Below are 17,561 nucleotides of genomic sequence, written 5' to 3'. Positions count from 1 at the left end.
TTGGGAGGGGAAAGGGGAGCTGTTGGTCCCAGGGCAGTGCTGAGCACACCATGGAGCTGCTTGAGAGCAAATAGTTGTCTTGGGGCTGATGTTGCCATCAGAAAACAACTCCAAAGTTGCTTTCCTGACCCTGACACCTCACAGCCCTGGCTCCTGCCAGCGAGGGGTCTCAGGTGTGTCCGTGGCTCTTGGCATCTCCTGGGCACTGTTGGTCCCCGGAGCCACCACTGCTCATCCCTCCTGCCCTTGTTTTGGTTGGGATGTCTGTCTTTGCTGCCTGTCTTCACACTCAGTCATCCCTGTGGACTCTCCTTTCCGCAGCTCCAGTTGTGTTTGCTTTTGGTGTATTTAAAAATTCCTTTTTCCCCCCTTTTCTGTCTCCTGGCAGTCGATTTTTTCATTGATACGTCCTTTTGCAACTGTCTGCATCTCAGAGCTGCTAATCCGCTGCTGCCAACTTCCCCCGGGTTTAATTTATACAATATGTTTATTTTTACTGCAATTTTTTCCTTTTATTCCAAGCCAAGACAATTTTGAACTCAAGACGCCTTCTTTTATGATCGCAGATTTATGAGATTTTGGCAAAGCCGCCGTAAGCCGTAATTACTCTTCATTGTTTTTGTTTACATTCTCCCCCCCCACACCCCGATCAATTTTTGCTAATAATCCCTTTCAACTTTTGGAAATTGCCCTTTTTCCGCCTCCGGGTGTGGTTTCTTTTTGGTGGATGCAAAAATCTCTTCCCACAGCCGTGGAACTGGATTAGGGTTGTCTGTAGCTGCGCAGCCCTCGGTGCACAGGTGAGCTCTGCTCTGCCTTCCCCACATCAGTTGTTTTGTGATGGAAATGAGTCTCCTCAAGCCTTGGGGTCTCCAGTGGCAGCCTGGACCCCGGTGTGCGCTCTCCTCCAGCCCAATGAGCAGCACAGCTGGTTCATAAGCTGCTGCCACCTACTCCAGGCTGGTCTGCAGAGCTGCAGCGTGGACATTCCCCTCTCCTGTGCAAGTCCCTGATCCTCCAGTTCCTCACTGCAGCCCTTGTGGGTGATGGCAGAGGGGCTTCTCTCTGCTTGTGGCCCCACAGCCCACCTCCTGCCTGCTCCAGAGATGTTTTTTCCCAGTGGAAAGCAGCTGCTTGGTGGGGGGATGGATGGATGGATGGATGGAAGGGAGGGATGGATGCAGCACATCCCTCGCCCAAGCAGGACCACCAGTGAGCAGGAACATGATGGCACCGACTGATGGAACATCCCCTCAGTTCAACCCACTGCCTGTGAGGGGGAATTAGTGTGTGAGAGGGAAGGAGGGAAGGCCCCTCCACGGTGAGGTATGGAAGATGGGGTTTTCCCAAGGAGGGAAACATTTCCAGCTCACTAAATATACCCACTGCCTGCAGCTGCTGGGGCTTTATCTGAAGGGGGGGACTGGAGGGGACAGAGGGTTTGCATTCCTGGCAAACCCCTGGAGATAGCAAAAGGATGGCAGCAGGGAGATGCTTTGGCCTTTGGAGGGACTAGAGGGAAGCCAAGAAGCTTCTTGAAGGGATTTTCCTGCATCTGTCCTGGGGAAAGGCTTCCTGTGGCCTGGAGGCTGAAGCCCCCCATTGCCCAGGGTATGGGGTGTCCCTCTTTGGCTTGGCAAAAAACAGGCAGCAGTTCCTCCCAAGCTATTCCTGCTTGGAGCTGCCATCCAGAAGCAAATTTCCAGCCTGTCAGTAACAGCAGGGAAAAGCAGGGATGTCAGGTAGATAGAAGGAGCAGACGTGTGATGGAGGGCTCCTCTCTCACCCACACGCTCGGTTTGGGGGGTGCACGAGGGGGTCTGGAGGCTCCACATGTCACCAGCAGTGCCAGAGAAGCAGGAGCATCCACAGGCACCAGCGTTTGGGTGCACGTGGCACAAGTTAAGGGCTGTTTGATGCTGGTTGTTTGCCAGGGGACCCCAACCCTGCAGTGGGGGTAGCCAGGTGCCTGTAGCACTGCCTGTCCCTGCCTGTCCCTGCACATTCCTGCAGCCCTCCTGAGCTCTGACATGGGCTTGTTGCAGGGGGATGGCTGGAGTTAGGGATGCTGGGAGCAGCTGCGTGGGCTGCAGGCAGGGGCTGGCTCTGGACAGGGGGGACACCAGTGCTGAGCAGCAGCTTTGGGCATCTCTCCCCCCAGCTGCTCTGCAGAGACCCGGTCATGGGAGAGGTGACCAAGGTCACTCTGCCAGGCTTGGCTGGGAAGGGGTTCATCCTGCTCTTTAATTCTCCTTCGCTGGGCCCTGACCCTGCCTCCCCTCACTGGTGACTGAGTGGCCCTGGCCCAGAGCTGTGGGTGTGTCATGGTGGGGTGGGGGGGCTTTTGCTGCAGCTTGGGCTGTTTGGAGATAACATCTTTCCCCCCGTAAATGTCATTATCCTGTATATGTTCAGGCCCGGGAGGGGGGTGGGGGGTCACCATCTGTGTTTTCCAATAAAAGCAAATTAAAATTGAAGCCCATTAAGGATAGCTCAATTGGGATGCTGAGCAGGGCTCCAGAGCCTGCTGGGAACTAGTTGCTTGCAGCCCGTGCCACCGTGGAGGGTGACAAACCCTCATTCAGTGCCAGCGGTGCTGGGAGGTGGCACTGGCTGCACACACCATCCCAGCGCTGGCCTCAAGGGGAGGAGGGGCAGAGCTGGCCACAAAGCCATGCCCTGGGCTCATGTCACTCCTCCTGGTCCCCTCTGTGCCCCACGATGGGCAGGGGTTAGTGGGGAAAGGGGTGGATGTTGCCCAAGAGCTGAACATGTGCTCCTTACCCAGTGATGCTCTGCAGCCTCCGGGCTTCCTTCTGCACCCCAAATCTCCTGAGGTCACCTTGCCCCTGTGCCTGAGGATACAGGACAGTGGGGCTGGGAATACAGGATGCTGTACCTGGGACACAGGAGAGTGGCTGTGGGGTATCAAAGGGGACTGGGCAGTGCTGCCCTGCACACTGGGCATTACACGTGGTTCCAGCTGGCCCTGGTGCATGGTGGTGGGAGCAGGTTATTATGTTATAAAACCACTTTTTCCTCAGTTGCTGCAGCCAGGAGCTGTACACAGCACGTGCTGCTGCACTCCAGTGGCAGTGGCTTTGTGTTTGGGCTCCAGCGGTGACAGCCGAGGTCCATCCTCAGTGTAGTGGCTCAGTTGGACCAGGGAAGTGCGTGGTGAAGGCTGCCAGCTCCTTTGGGGCATGTCTAGAAGGAGCTCCTGGGCATGGAGGCCCTCCCAGAGCACCCCTGTGTCCATCCCTCAGCGAGGAAGAGAGACCTGGAGGCTCTTGGGAGGGACATGGCCCCACTCCATTGCCTTGGAAGGTGGCTTAGTAGGGAATTTAGTCTTTACTGGGCCTGGATGAGGCTGGATGCAGATGAGGGCAACACTTTACCCTGGGATTCCCTCCCTCAAGGTGTCTCACTGGGTAAGACACTCAAGGTGGGGTCGGTGCCACCGCGGGGACAAGTCATTAGCAGTGACAGTAGCTGCTAAACGCCTGCATCTGTGTCTCCTCTGTGTGGCTCCCACATTCCTGGCAGCAGCAGGAGGGGCCTCTGCTCGCTGGCATTTGGCATCTTCATTGTCTCTTCCCGGCAGCCTGCCCTCGCCTGAACCCAGACCACCTACAAGTCCCGGCTCCTTTCGGGACAGATGCTGCCAGTGGGTCCCAGTGCTGCTGGAGCAGCTTCCCAGAGTCCCTGGTGGGGTTATCCTGTTTCTGCTGACCGCTGGAGCAGATGGTGTGGGGAAACTGGAACAGACAGGATGTATCTGCAGCCACGACTGAGGTGACACGGCAGTGGGATGGAGCGTGGTCCTGCCTCACGTCCAGCCTCACCTGCTCCTTCAGCAGGGGCTGAAAGGTCACAAAATCAGAATTCCCAGCTGACAGCTGGAGCTGTTGCTCCCTTCCCAGCCAGGCAGGTGAGAGGGACAATCCTGGATGGGCTGATGGGTGCTTAGAAAGCAGGACAAGTGCTTGGGTGACCTGCAGGACCCCCGGGACTGCCGAGTTGGGCTTTCCCCTTTATTCTGAGCTTTCCAGCAGTGGAGCAGGTGGCACCGTGCAGAGCAACTGCTCGAGGCCTTCAGAGGGAGAGGACAGGCTCAGAAGAGGAGCTGGGAAGCTGCTGGATTTGGGTCATGGTGGTGCTCAGCCCTGGCTCACCCAGGGACATGGCCATGTGCCCAAGGGCCAGGTGCAACTCTGCTCCAAGCCCTGCTTTCCCTATTTCCTGGTCTAGCAAGAGCTGGAAGCCAAAGGCCTCAGTGATCTCTTTCTGCAGAGCAGCATCAGCCCTGGGTTTGGTTCCCTGAGGATGGGTCCAGTGATGTCAGAAAGGTGTGTGGGATCACAGGAAGGGGAGGATTTAGGCAGGGAATGGGAAAGCACAGCCCAGCTCATGGCATTTCCCCCAGCAAGGTGTGGAACTGCAGGGGGAGTTTTCCCTGGGGCTGCTGAACTGCTGTGCTAAGGGCAGGGTGTTGGGGCCATCCCTTAGTTTGACACCTGTCCCCAGGTGTCACAAGCAGCTGAGGATCACCCAGTAGCTGGGTGAGGGTGTCCCAGTGGGCACTGCTGAGCCCCACCAACTCCCAGCGCTGTCCCCTGCTCACTCCTGGGCTGGCTCCTGTCTCACAGGGCTTGCAGGTGGGCCTGGCTGATGTCCAGATGAACTGAAGGTCCAGGAAGCCCCATGGCTCCCCAAAAGTGGGGACATCTTTCCCTTGCCAGTGTTGTGTGGTGTGTCTGGGGTCAGGCTTCCCTGCTCCATGTATTATCACTCTGGGGCCTGGCTGGTGGGTCAGAGATACTCTGGGGGGATGGAGATGCTGGACATCATCCTAATTCTTAGGTCTCTGAGGCTGGCTGGACCTAATTTTTCAGGGAAGTGCATCAGATGCCTCTCTGCTGGGCCCACAGCTCCAGGGCCACGGGCATGACCCGCTGTGCTGCCCTCGGGGTGGCCTTTGGAGCTCTGGGCACTCCCCATCCCAGCTCAGTCAACTGCCTCTTCTCGCTCCCTATCAATCACTCTCCCTCTTGGAGTTTAAGTGGATCCCTGAGTGAAGTATCCAGAATATCCTGTAGCCGCCGGCTCACAATGCACCGCGCTGTTCCCGCGCCAGCGGCTCAGCCGGGGGGGGGATTGGGTTTCAGCTTGTTCCGCTGGCCCCTGGCCAGGCAAAGCAAAGCTTGGGGCTGCAGGGAAGGGCCACTAGGTTTGCTCAGCCCCTCTCAGCTTGTGCTGGCAAAAATATTATAATCAGGCTCCAGTAAAGCTCAGGAGGCAGAGAGGGGCCTTTCAACTTCGGGACGGGTAAAGAGATCTGCGGCGGGGGCTCCTCGGGCGGGGGACAGACGGGTTTCTCATTAGCCACCCCTCCCGCCCCAGGATGCCGTGGATGTGCCTGAGGCCAGGATAGGAACATGGTTCCAGGAGCACGTGTTCCTGCATGGAGGAGCTCATCCCAAGCTGTGGCGTCTCCGGTGCGGATCCTGGTCTTGCTCCACCTGGCTGGGCTCTGACACTGAGCATCCCTCCAGCCTGGAGCTGATGAGGTGTGTTAGGTGGGCTTCCGGGTTATGTCTGGGACATGGTGACAAGGAATGATCTCCTGGTGTCTCTGACTTTTCTCCCAACCCATCAGAGAGGGCTGGACAATTTCTTGCCTGCTTTGCACATCCAGCACCGGCCACAGCTGATGCAGTTGTGGGTCCCTGAGAAGATCACTCCCTGCGTTGATAATATTGTACCAGGATTGAAATGCTGGCAAGTGTCCTACCCTGAGAGAGGAGCTGGTGTGAGGAGTGAAAAGGGAAGAAGTTGTGGGTGGAAAAATGAGGGTGGAGGCTCCAGCTATCTGTGGGGCTATTTATTTGTCCAGCTGTTTCTTTATCTGGATGAGCTTGGAGCCTGTGAATGTGAAGGATTTGCCAGGACTTGTGAGAAACTCAGGGCCAGATGCTCTAAATTGGTCTGAATTGGCAAAACTCCATGGAAGTTATTTTTCTGCACAGAGAGAAGTGTGTCTGCAACATGCACAGTTCCTCTGTTAATCCCTTGCACCTCCAGCCTCTGCCACTGTCCTGTGGTCCTGCCACTCTCCATCCCCACTCCTGGACAGCCTGTGCTGGTGTCCCATCACCACCAGCACCCAGAATTGTCCTCCCCCCTCCCAGTTCTGCCCACCAGTCTCAGTCCTGATCTGGCCAGATGAGAAAAGCTGGTGCAGCCGAGAACCCCACACTCATCTCACTTGTGGCTGAGCAGCAAGGAGCCCCAGGAGAAGCACAGGAACTCCCTCCCAGGTCGTTGTCACAGCAGATCATCGGCGTGACGGCATTTCAGTGTGGCTGCTGAGCATCTGGAGCTGGTGGTGCGGTGGTGATGATGCGTCTTGGGATGCCAAGTGTTCATCCAGAGCCCTGGCATGCCCTCGGAGCCAGCAGCAGCTCCGGCAACGGGGCTGCTTATTGAGAACATCTTCAAAGTGAAAAGGACAGGCACTTATCTCGGAGCATCCCGTGGGAAGCAGCAGTTCCCGGTGGGAAGCGGGCCAGAGTCGTGTCTGCTGGTCTCGAGCAGCTGCAGATTTATTTATAATGCCGTGGGCAGCATGTGAGGCTGCAGATAAACATGAGGGAGGGAAGAGCACAAACAACAACACTGAGGAAATGCTGCTGTGGAGAAATCGTCACGCCAAGCTGCAGCTATCGCAGCCACCAGAGGTGGGCCAGGGGCCAGGCTCCCACCCCTGCTGCTCCCACAGGGGTTTGATCCACGTCCTGGGCGCCAGGAGGGTCTTTATGGGGCTGCCGAGGCATCAGCCCTCACCCCGTTATCTGGTTCTGCCAAACCAGCAGGATGGCACTGTGAAAGCACCGCCTGTGACAGCGAGTGAAGCTGCTGAGGTGATTGGTGAGGCATTAACAGTTGGGCTTGGGGTTGCCCATCCAGAAATTGGTCTGCCTTTGTTGTCCCTAGCGCAGGAGTTTGTCTCGTTGGGTGCTCAGGGAGGGCTATGAACGTGGGGCAGCCCCAGGTAGGACCAGGAGACATGGCTGTGGCAGCCCACCACAGGTCACTGTGGGTGCAGAAGGGGCCAGGGGCTGAGGGCAGCCCAGTGGGAACGCTGCAGGTGGAGGAGCTGCCTTGGGAGGATGGTGGGTTCCCATTTGATATGGTTTGGAGCTGGGTCCCTGCCAAGTCTCCAAACCTTACCACAAGAAGTCCCCCCCACCCCCACCCCAAACCAAGGGAGAAGAGGGGAAAAAAAACCCCAAAAGAACCGAAAACGAGAGAGAGACAAAGCAATATATATAAATATATTTACACTTATATTACAGTTATGTACAGTTGAAATATATATACAATTTCACAGGGAAAAGGGAAAGGGGAAGGGAAGAACAAAAACCAAAATAATATATACATATATATCCCGATCAGTAGCCCAAGGTCTATCAACTAAAAGAATTAGCAGAGAATATCTTACTACTCTCCTTGGGACAACGGAGAGTCACGTTGGAGCGGCTGCCGGCAGCCTCCGCCTCCCAAGGTCGACAAGGCCTCACCAGGCCTCACTCCCCAACCCGACAGACTCAACAGCAGGGAAACCTGCACCTCCAAAGCCGCCGGAAGGAAAGAGAGCGAAGGCCTTTCCTCCCTCCTTCTGATACCCCAGCTTACGTAAAAATCGTAGGGAATACCAGGTAAATCTGGGCACTTCCTTGGTTACAAGCTGGTCACCAAGGAAGGCCCAGGCCAAACTACCACACCATTGCTTGAGGCTCATCACGCCTCGTGTGGAGCTGCGGCAAACCAGGGTTACTGTGAGTCACGGGGACCAGTTATTCCCAGTTATGCTGGTTTAAAGGTAAACCAGCAGGGGAAATGAACTCAACTCAAAGGAGAGATTATAAGTCAGAATAACGATTTAATAAAATAATACAATAAGTACGATTATACAGACAAACAGTTGGTTTTAACCCACAAAACACAAATGTCTAACCCAGCACCCTGGGGCAGGAACAGAGTGGGGTTTGTTGGGCCCCCTGAGTCCAAAGTAAAAGGAGAGGGGAAAAACTGTTGGTGAGAGTGGTGGTGCAGTCTGGTTGAAAAGGTGGTGGGTGCAGTCCAGTCGAGGGTGGTGGTCTCAGTCTGGTTGAGAGTGGTGGTCTCAGTCTTCCTCTGGATCCCACGAGTGGTTAGAAAAGTCCCAAGACTCCAAGATTATATATCCTCCAGTTGAGGCAGGAATGCCCAGTCCCTCCCTCAGGGTGGGGAGTTCCACACTGGGTGTGAGGACAGGAGCACCCTCCTGTCTCACAGGCCTCTTAACACCCATTTTATAGCCTGAGAAGTCAGGGCTGCTCTGGGCAGAGGGTGTAGATGGTCTATTGATAACAGTTTCTGGGAAATGGCATGGAGGGCTATAGAATACACAGTTTTGGGTTACACCCATCCAGTGATTAACTGGTCCCAGCTGTTCTAACCAGGACACCAGTGCTCTGTAATTCAGGCACCCACTGCTCAGTGTAACACACTGACCCACCTCCAAAGGGAGCCAGGGCAGCAACCTGGTGGAAAAGCTACACAAAAAGGGGCACGCTGGAGCATTACAACTGTGTGTGATGGGGACCACGGCCTTGGGACCCCTCCTACACAGTGAAGGCTGATAAACAGGAGCCTCAAAGACAGCAACCTGGTTTAGGGTGGAAGAAGAAGGAAGCTCAACTAATTTTGCTGTGTTGGAGAATCATTTGCCACCCATGAACATCACGAGAGGGAAAGGAGGTTTTGGACAGCAGAGTCTTTGTAGAAGGAAGAGGAAATCCAAAAGCTGGCAGCCAAATGGTGTAAATCCAGACTAAAATTAATGGAATATCTGGTGGTTTTTACGAGAAGATAATTGACCATTGGAAAAACTTGCTTAAAGCCTGCAAATTTCTTCTCCTCCTTGTCCCTGGGCCAGCCAGGGTGGATTCAGAGCTCCGAGGGGATTGTTCAGCTCAGGATAAGAGGCTGGAAGCTGTTGGTGCACTGAGCATGACATTTCCATTGCACCGAGTTTTCATTAAATAAAAGGCTTTTAAAAATGCAAAATGCTTCAAAGTATGAGGTTTATTTGGGGTATTATTTGTAATGGTTTAGAATATATCTTCTTTTACATTATAGTTGCTGCTATTAATGTACTTACTGTGCACCACTGTCATTGCTAGTTAAGATAAAGTAACAGATTTAGGGGTGTTTTAAAGCACTGGTTGAAAAATGTTGTTTTCCTTTCAGATCAAACGCCACTAGTGTTTTAATGAAAAAGCCAGATCCTCTGATAAAATAAACACTATTATTACCCCGTGTAAACAAATACCCAGTTTAAAAAGACATTTCGCAAATCTGACCCACAACATTTCGGGATTAGCTGTTTTCCAGAGCTCTTCCTAGTGGGAAAAATTGAAGAGGTCTATTTCTTGCTTTTTTTTGCTCTTGGAATAAAACCAAATTTTGAAATCCTGGTTTCCTGTGAGCTGGAAACCGCTGGCTCGGACCAGGAGTAACGAACAACCCACAGCCTGAGAAGGATTTACTGCCAGGAGTAGGCGCAAGGAGCACAGTGGTGTCGAGGCAGTTTTTGGGGTGCCAGTGGGAAAAGGGAGGTTCTGTGTGCTGAGCAGCCTCCTCTGTCTCTTCAGTGGTGGGTCTGCTCGAGGCTGAACTTTTCTTCCTTTGTTTTTGTTCAGTGGAGTGAAAGTGGAGAAGGTGGAGATGCTTTTGGGTTGTTTGTGGCAGGATGGTTGGTTTTTCGGTGGGGAGAAGCAGCAGGACTTGGTTTCAGCCAGTAACTCTCCATTCCTGTTGTGGGACCATCCCTGGAAGTGTTCAAGGCCAGGTTGGACAAGATTTGGAGCAACATGGTCTAATGGAAGGTGTCCCTGCCCATGGAAGGAGGATGGAATGAGAAAAGGGCCTGGAGTGATAGGACAAGGGGAATGGCTTCCCAGTGCCAGAGGGCAGGGATAGATGGGATATTGGGAAGAAATTCTTCCCTGTGAGGGTGGGGAGGCCCTGGCACAGGTTGCCCAGAGAAGCTGTGGCTGCCCCATCCCTGGAAGTGTCCAAGGCCAGGTTGGGCAGGGCTTGGAGCAACCTGGGCTAGTGGAAGGTGTCCCTGCCCATGGCAGGGGGTGGAACTGGATGGTCTTGAAGGTCCCTCCCAACCCCAACCGTTCTGTGACTCCATGTGTGTGGGATGGATGCCCTGCAGCATCCCCACAAGTGCATTTGGCATCCCCAGGGCATGTGCTGAAATCAGGGGCAGATTCCCATTCTCCCTGCAGAGGGACAGAATTTATTCCGTGCCCATCACCTTGGTTTCAGCACAGGATCACTGGCCGTGTGTGCCCTGTGCAGTCTGTCCCACCACGCTTCCCTCATGTCCAGCCTCCTTGTGGTGAGACCTTTGGGCAGAATTTCTAAACTCTGGAATATTGTCCTATTTTCTTAAAATGTCAACATTGGGAATGGTGCAGAAAAATCCCCGTGTTGCAGTGAGCACATGGCTGCAGGCCTGGAGGAGGGAGAGGTGCTCAGACTGTGGAAACCACTCCTGGCAGTGTCCAAAATGTGCTCAAAAAACACTGCTGAACACTCCCTGAAAGTGTTAAAAACATGAGGTGGTTAGAGACATGGTTTAGTGGTGAACGTGGCAGTGCTGGGTTAATGATTGGACTCAGTGATCTTGGGGGCTTTTCCAACCCTGATGCCACGATTCTGAGTGTCCAGTGTATTTCTGGTGGGTCATGTTAGCCCAGATATTGGGGTACCATAACCTGAGCACCTATTCTTATGCCATCAGTGGAGTTAAACCAACTTGCAGCTCTTTGGGATGAAAGAAATCCCAGTGCTGGAAGTGTGATGAGCTGTAGAGAGGGCGAGGAGGCTTTGCTGTTGTTTGGCTTCAGAAGACTTGTCTGCTACTGGTCGGTGGTAGCATCACCTGACCTATTTCAACCCAAATCATCTGGAAAACCAGCTTTAACATTGGTTTAATTTTTTAGTACTTCTAAGTCCTAAAAGTGCTGTTCCTCCACATGTGCTGCTGGCATCTCTGAGGATTTGCCAACTGCGCAAAGCGCTGAGGAAAGAATACCCTGTTTTCCAAAAGGAGCTGGAAGGTGATGGAGGATCCCTGCTCAGGCTGCTCCTCCACTGCAGAGGCAGAGCTGCTCTGGGGTGGGGGTACACAGATTTGGGATTCAGAGGAGGCAGGTCCAGCTGGGCTGAGGGGTGGAAGAGCCCCCCATGCGTGGCAGGAAACGTTGCCTGTGCTGGGCACTGGTGAGGCACCTCGGGGTGGGTTCTGGGCTCCTCATGAAAAGAAAGACATTGAGGGGCTGCAGCATTTCCAGAGAAGGGCAGCGGAGCTGGGGAAGGGTCTGAAGCACAAAGAGTGGCTGAGGGAGCTGAGGGGGCTCAGCCTGGAGAAAAGGAGGCTCAAGGGAGGACCTTCTTGCTCTCTGCAACTCCCTGACAGGAGGGGGAAGCCAGGGGGGAGGTTGAGCTCTGCTCCCGGGAACAAGTGGCAGGATGAGTGGAAACAGCCTCAAGTTGCACCAGGGGAGGTTTAGATTGGATATTAGGGGAAAATCCTTCATGGAAAGGGTGGTCAGGCATTGGAACAGACTTCCAAGGGCAGTGGTGGAGTCCTCATCCCTGGAAGAGTTCAAAAACACGTGGATGTGGCACTTGGGGACGTGGTTTAATGGTGAACATGGTTTTGGTGCTGGGCTGATGGCTGGACTTGATGAGCTTGGAGATGTTTTCCAACTCACCAGTTCTGTGAATCCATGGTTCTCCATGGGGGCCAGGGAGCAGTTGGCAATGGATAAGGGAGCAGATGGGTGGAGTGACCACTACTTGGCTCCCCCCTGGCAAAGATGTGGCCAGAGGGCTCAGTGTGGGCTGGGCTCCATCCCTGCAGCCCTGGGCTGGCTCCTCTCTGCTTTTTTCCCCCTATTTCCATCTTCAGTCCTTTCACAACCTACAATGACTCCTTGTTTCACCTTCCTCCTGCAGAGACACTGATGGACTCCACAACAGCAACAGCAGAGCTGGGCTGGACGGTGCATCCTCCATCAGGGGTAAGTCATCAGCACTTCCAGAGCTGCTCTGTGACCTCCTGCTGCACTTCAACATAGGAGGGTTGGCTCAACAAAAGTCAGGCACTGAAGCAGAGTGAGCAGAGTGCCTTGGCCACTTGAAGTATCTGGTGGGAAGAGCACAAAAGAAGGCTGACAGTTGAGGTTTCCAGTAGTTTTCTAGGAGGTCATGCTCCAAAAAAATACCCCAGTGCTGGAGGGATGTAATTCTCACCCCACAGAATCAGGCCAGTGGGGTGTTGAAGGACTTGTACTCTCTGTAAAGCCAGCCTGCAAACACCTAAAAATCAGAGAGGGGGAGAAACAAAATGCCAAGGCCACCCTCATTTGTCCCCACTGTCTCACTTGTTGTTCCATTACCTGTCACTTGTAGCAGGATGAGGGCATTGGCCTCAGGGCCTGAAATGACTGTCCAGCATCCCTGGCATCCCATGGAGAGTCATTTGCTGGCCCAGCAGCGATGGTCTCTCTGCTTTACCGGTGCCAGGAGTCCCCTGAGCCACACCTGAAGACCACCCAGCACAATCTCCTTTAAAGAAGAACTTGGACAGGGCAGTGCATCAGGTTCTTCCTCCAGAGGGTGGTCAGGCACTGAACAGGCTGCCCAGGGCAGTGGTCACAGCACCAAGGCTGCCAGAGCTCAGGGAACGTTTGGACAACACTCTCAGGGACAGGGTGGGGTTTCTGAGGTGTGCAGGGCCAGCAGTTGGACTGGATCATCCTTGTGGATCCCTTCCAACCCAGTGTGTTCTGTGTTTCTGTGATCCCTGGCCCTTCCACTCATGATGGAAAACCAGAGTGGAGCCACCTCCATGTCCTACGTGGGGTATTGAGATGCTTCAGAGCATCCTGCCCAGCTCTGGCTGTGGTGACCAGCAGCAACCTCAGTGCCCAGACCTGCTCCCTTGCACTTGGGTGGCCCAATCCAGCCTGGACAACGCCTGGAGATGCTTCCCACGCCTGTACATGGCAGTGGCTCAGGCTCCATCCCGCCCTCCATCTACCCTCCACGGGGGCTGGATGAAGATGTTTCCGTGGACCTCACCAGGCTGACAGCAAGTCCTAGACCCGAGCTGACTTGGCAGAATAGAAACAGCCAAGAGAAGCCTCTTGTGGAGAGATTAAACCCAGCCCTGAGCAGTGTGTGGAGCCGGGCGCGGGTGATGCCGGCCCCAGGCCCCATCACCATGATAAAGCCAGCGCTCCCTGAGCCCCCCCAGCCCGGCCAGTTTCCCCCCGAGGGGGGATGATGGGCACACAATGGGGGGGAGCAGAGGTCAAGTCTTTTTCTCTCCCGGCCCAGCCTTTCTTGTTTGCGGTGTTTCCATATGTAAAGCACGCCCTGCTCCCGCTCCCCAGCCCCCGCCGTAATGAGGCCCGGGCCTGCTGGAAGCCGTCTCCCCCTGTTATTGTGCTGCTGCCTCCTTTTGAGCTCCCGGCATGTTAATTAGAGAACGAGGAGAAAGGGAGAGGCTTCTAATTAAGCGCCGAGGAAGCGCAGGGCTGGTGCTGCAGGGGTGACTTTCTCTCCCAGCTGGGAAGAGGGAAGTTGGAAGCCCCCTGGGGATTGCTGGGGGTCCTAAGCCTGGACCCCGGGGTGCTCCCATGTCCCCCATCGGGATGAAGAAGTCCGGCGTGGCCCCAGTGGACCTACAACCCCAGCTCCAGGCAGGAACCTCGAGGGAGCATGGGGCACATCAGGGGTGGCGATGCTGTGGTGCCTTCACAGCCTCATGTCCATGGGCAGGACAAGGCAGGGCAACCCACCCATGGGTGACTGGCCAGGTTGGGTGCAGCCAGCATTGCCTGGAAGAGAAAAGCTGCCGTGTGCTCCTCTTTGGGGATTATTAGAGACCCAAAAGCCCAAATTGTTGCTTTTTGCCTGTGCCACCCACAGGTGCCCCCAGGCCCTGTCTCCACTGTCTCCTGTTCATCCCAAGCTGTGAAGACCCTCATTCCATCTCCTGCTCGACTAAGGATGAGCTCTCTGGGCTCATGTCCTGACCTTTCCTGGAGGCTGGGCAAGTGTGGATGGGGATGGAGCAGCACTGGGGGTCCTGGGGGTCCTGACAAGGTGGGTGTCAGGAGTGGCCCAGGTGAGGGAGAGCCACGTCAGAGACAGGGCAGGGGAAGGAATTGCTTCCCTGTGCCTTGTCCTTGATTCCCCCTCTCCCCTCCCAACCAGTGCCCTAAAAAACGGGGAGATCCTGCAATTTTCCACTACCACATCAAATTTATTTCTGGAAAACAAAGCAAATGCTCCCACTGTATTTTGCGAGGATGCTCTTCTCCTCCCCCAGCCATGGCAGCAGATTTGCAGCCACTGCCAATCCAAAGTGGTTGGAGCTGTTGGGGATCTTCCCTGACAGCCTTCTGTTGGGCTGTTAGCCTTGATGTGCGAGGAGCAGTCTGTCTCCCATCTCCTGAGCCTCCCTCTCCAGTCCTGGGTGCCCTCGTGAGGCCGTTTGCAACCCGAGGGGCTGGGAATGCTCTGCTCCTGCAGGATTTTCCCTGTGGACTCGGTCCTGGCGCTGGTGCTGGGTCAGGGCTGTGCTGCTGCCCTGCCCTGGGTGTTGTGGTAGGATGTGTAGGGTTGAGGTCACAATGTTATAGACGTGGGAAACAGCTCGGCTTGCACTTGAGCAGGTTTATGAACAAGTTCAGGAGGAGCTGTTCCAGCTGGCCAGCGCTGTGTCACACGCCAGCAGGACCCTGCTCCCTCCTGCTAGCAGCACACGGGTGCCCTGGGTGGGGAGGGACTGCAGGGAGATGCTGCACAATCCAGCAGGGTCGAGACTGGGGGAGATGCTCTGTGAGCCAAGGGTTCTCCTCCCACACGGACTCTTCCCTGTTGGTGCTCAATGCAGAGGAGCAGGGGCCTGTTGCAGGCTGCAGTTTGTGCCCTGCATCCCCCACCCTGAAGTATCCCCATCCTACACAGAATGAAGACAACAAGCACTGAAGGATTTGGGAAAAAACAACCTGGGAAAAAAGCAGAGAGCTGAAGAGGGCCAGGAGGTACCACAGCAACCCTGAGCTCTGTGGGGACCCAGGGAATGGCTGGAGCTGTGGCAGGGCAGGTTTAGGTTGGATTTCAGGAAAAGGTCATTCCCCCAGAGGGTGGCTGGGCACTGACCAGGCTCCCCAGGGCAGTGGGCATGGCCCCAAGGCTGCCAGAGCTCCAGGAGCGTTTGGACAACACTCTCAGGGACAGGGTGGGATTATTGGGGCTGTGCAGGGCCGAGAGTGGGACACATTGATCCTTGTGGGTCCCTTCCAGCTCAGGATATTCTGTGATCCTATGGTTCTATGAGCTCTACGGAGCCTCCTCCAGAGCTGGCAGAGTCAGTCAGCTGGGGTAGTGGGCTGAGCTTCCCATGGGGAAATCTGTCAGCTCCGAGCTGCCTTGCTGAGAAGGATGCTGCTGTCATTCCACGGCTCACAGGCATGTCTACATCCCATAGATCCAGTTTAGGACAGCTGGAGCTGGGACCTGCAGACATTGACCCTCGAAGGGGCAGGGATGGGGGCTCCAGAGGGATCCACCCAGCATCTCCCTTTCTGGGAATGCAGTGGGATCAGCTATGGTCCATTCATGCCGCTGGGAAAGGCAGTGGCCACTGGCCTCTGCAGCTGGCCAGGAGGTTTTACAGCTCCTGGGGAAGTGGGTCCTGTCTGCCACAGCTGTAACCACAGTGGCACCGGTGGGAATCCATCTGCTTAAGGCATCGTGTTCCTTTGCCGGAGGCTGAGCCGTGCAGGCAGAGTCCCTGCTAAAGCCATTCCTGCTGTGGAGGAGACCCTGCTGTCCCTGTCACCAGCAGAGAGGCTTGACCCTAAATCCAAGCATGGAGCACAGTGCTGGTGGCAGCGAGGTGGCCCCAAGCTCTGCTGAGGGCTTGGGCCACCTTGTCCCCACAGTGCAGAGCCTGCCTCGGGTGTGGTGTGGGTCAAACCCCACCAGGCTGGGGGGTGATGCTGGGCACTATGGGATGGGCACAGAGTGGGGCAGCTGGTGCTGGCAGAGTGGGGTTGGGAAGAGGCAAGGAGGGGGGGGAGCATCTGCTCAGTGCAGCCCCGTGACTTTTCTGTGTCCTGCCCACAGTGGGAAGAGGTGAGTGGGTACGACGAGAACATGAACACAATTCGCACCTACCAGGTGTGCAACGTCTTCGAATCCTCCCAGAACAACTGGCTCCGGACCAAGTACATCCGGAGGCGAGGAGCACACCGCATCCACGTGGAGATGAAATTCTCAGTCCGGGACTGCAGCAGCATCCCAAATGTCCCAGGCTCCTGTAAGGAGACTTTTAACCTCTACTATTTCGAGTCGGACTTTGACTCGGCCACCAAGACCTTTCCTAACTGGATGGAGAATCCTTGGATGAAGGTGGATACAATTGCCGCCGACGAGAGCTTCTCGCAGGTGGACCTGGGTGGACGGGTGATGAAGATCAACACTGAGGTGCGCAGTTTTGGGCCCGTCTCCAAGAACGGTTTCTACCTGGCCTTCCAGGACTACGGGGGCTGCATGTCCTTGATCGCCGTGCGCGTCTTCTACCGCAAGTGTCCCCGCGTGATCCAGAACGGGGCCGTCTTCCAGGAAACCCTCTCGGGGGCAGAGAGCACCTCGCTGGTGGCGGCGCGGGGGACGTGCATCGCCAACGCCGAGGAGGTGGACGTGCCCATCAAGCTCTACTGCAACGGGGACGGCGAGTGGCTGGTGCCCATCGGGCGCTGCATGTGCCGGCCGGGATACGAGTCCGTGGAGAACGGGACCGTCTGCAGAGGTAACCACGTGCTTTGGTCCCACCCTGGGCACTTGCCTCCGTGCGGGGGGGTGGCAGGTTGGGATTTGCTCCTGGGATCTGCATGAACCAGATGGGAGTGACCTCCTTGGGCAGGGGTGGGAGAGGAGCATGTGTGGAGGCTGACTCTTTGCCCAGCTCCTCAATTCCTGCCCTGGGCTCATCCATCTGTTGCAGAGGCTCTACGTGGCCTCTGGGTCCCAGGGCCACTGTTCCCAACCACCTGTTGCTGGTACCATCCATGCTCTTGGATGGGACACACGTGGTGTGTGTCACCAATCAGCTGTTGCCTCCCAAAATACTGGGGCTGTTTTCTTGTTGGTTTGTGCCCTTGGCATGGGCTGAATTGCTTCTGGGATGAGGGCAGTGGGAGTGCAGGCTCCTGAAGGGGGTGCAGTGGGAGGGAACAAGTTGTCTACAGCATTTTCCTGGTGAGGTGCAAATGGCCCAGGGTGGAACATGTGCTGTTCAGCTGGCCCCTGGGCTCCTCAACAGCCAGAGGTTTCCTGCCCTGTAGATGTTCTGCCTCCCTGCCCCTGTAGATGTTCTCCTGTTTTGTAGATGTTCTCCTGTTTTGTAGATGTTC

The 17,561-nt window shown here is 55.4% G+C and overlaps 1 protein-coding gene across 4 annotated transcripts in view; it reads left to right on the top strand.

Moving 5' to 3' along the window:
• Positions 1–17,561, top strand: part of EPHB2 (EPH receptor B2) — a 135,460-nt gene that overhangs the window by 39,095 nt on the left and 78,804 nt on the right. For all 4 annotated transcript variants that reach the window (XM_027702960.1, XM_027702958.1, XM_027702959.1 and 1 more), the window contains exons 2-3: positions 12,085–12,149; positions 16,273–16,957. In XM_027702960.1, the coding sequence (XP_027558761.1) occupies positions 12,093–12,149; positions 16,273–16,957 (742 nt within the window). In that variant the 5' untranslated portion in view covers positions 12,085–12,092. The remainder of the gene's footprint in view (positions 1–12,084; positions 12,150–16,272; positions 16,958–17,561) is intronic.

Source organism: Neopelma chrysocephalum, unplaced genomic scaffold (assembly GCF_003984885.1).
Source record: "Neopelma chrysocephalum unplaced genomic scaffold, ASM398488v2 Primary Assembly neopelma1_200, whole genome shotgun sequence".
NCBI classification, from domain to species: Eukaryota; Metazoa; Chordata; class Aves; order Passeriformes; family Pipridae; genus Neopelma; species Neopelma chrysocephalum.
Note: the sequence above shows the minus strand (reverse complement) of the source record. Positions and strands in the feature narration are given on the sequence as shown.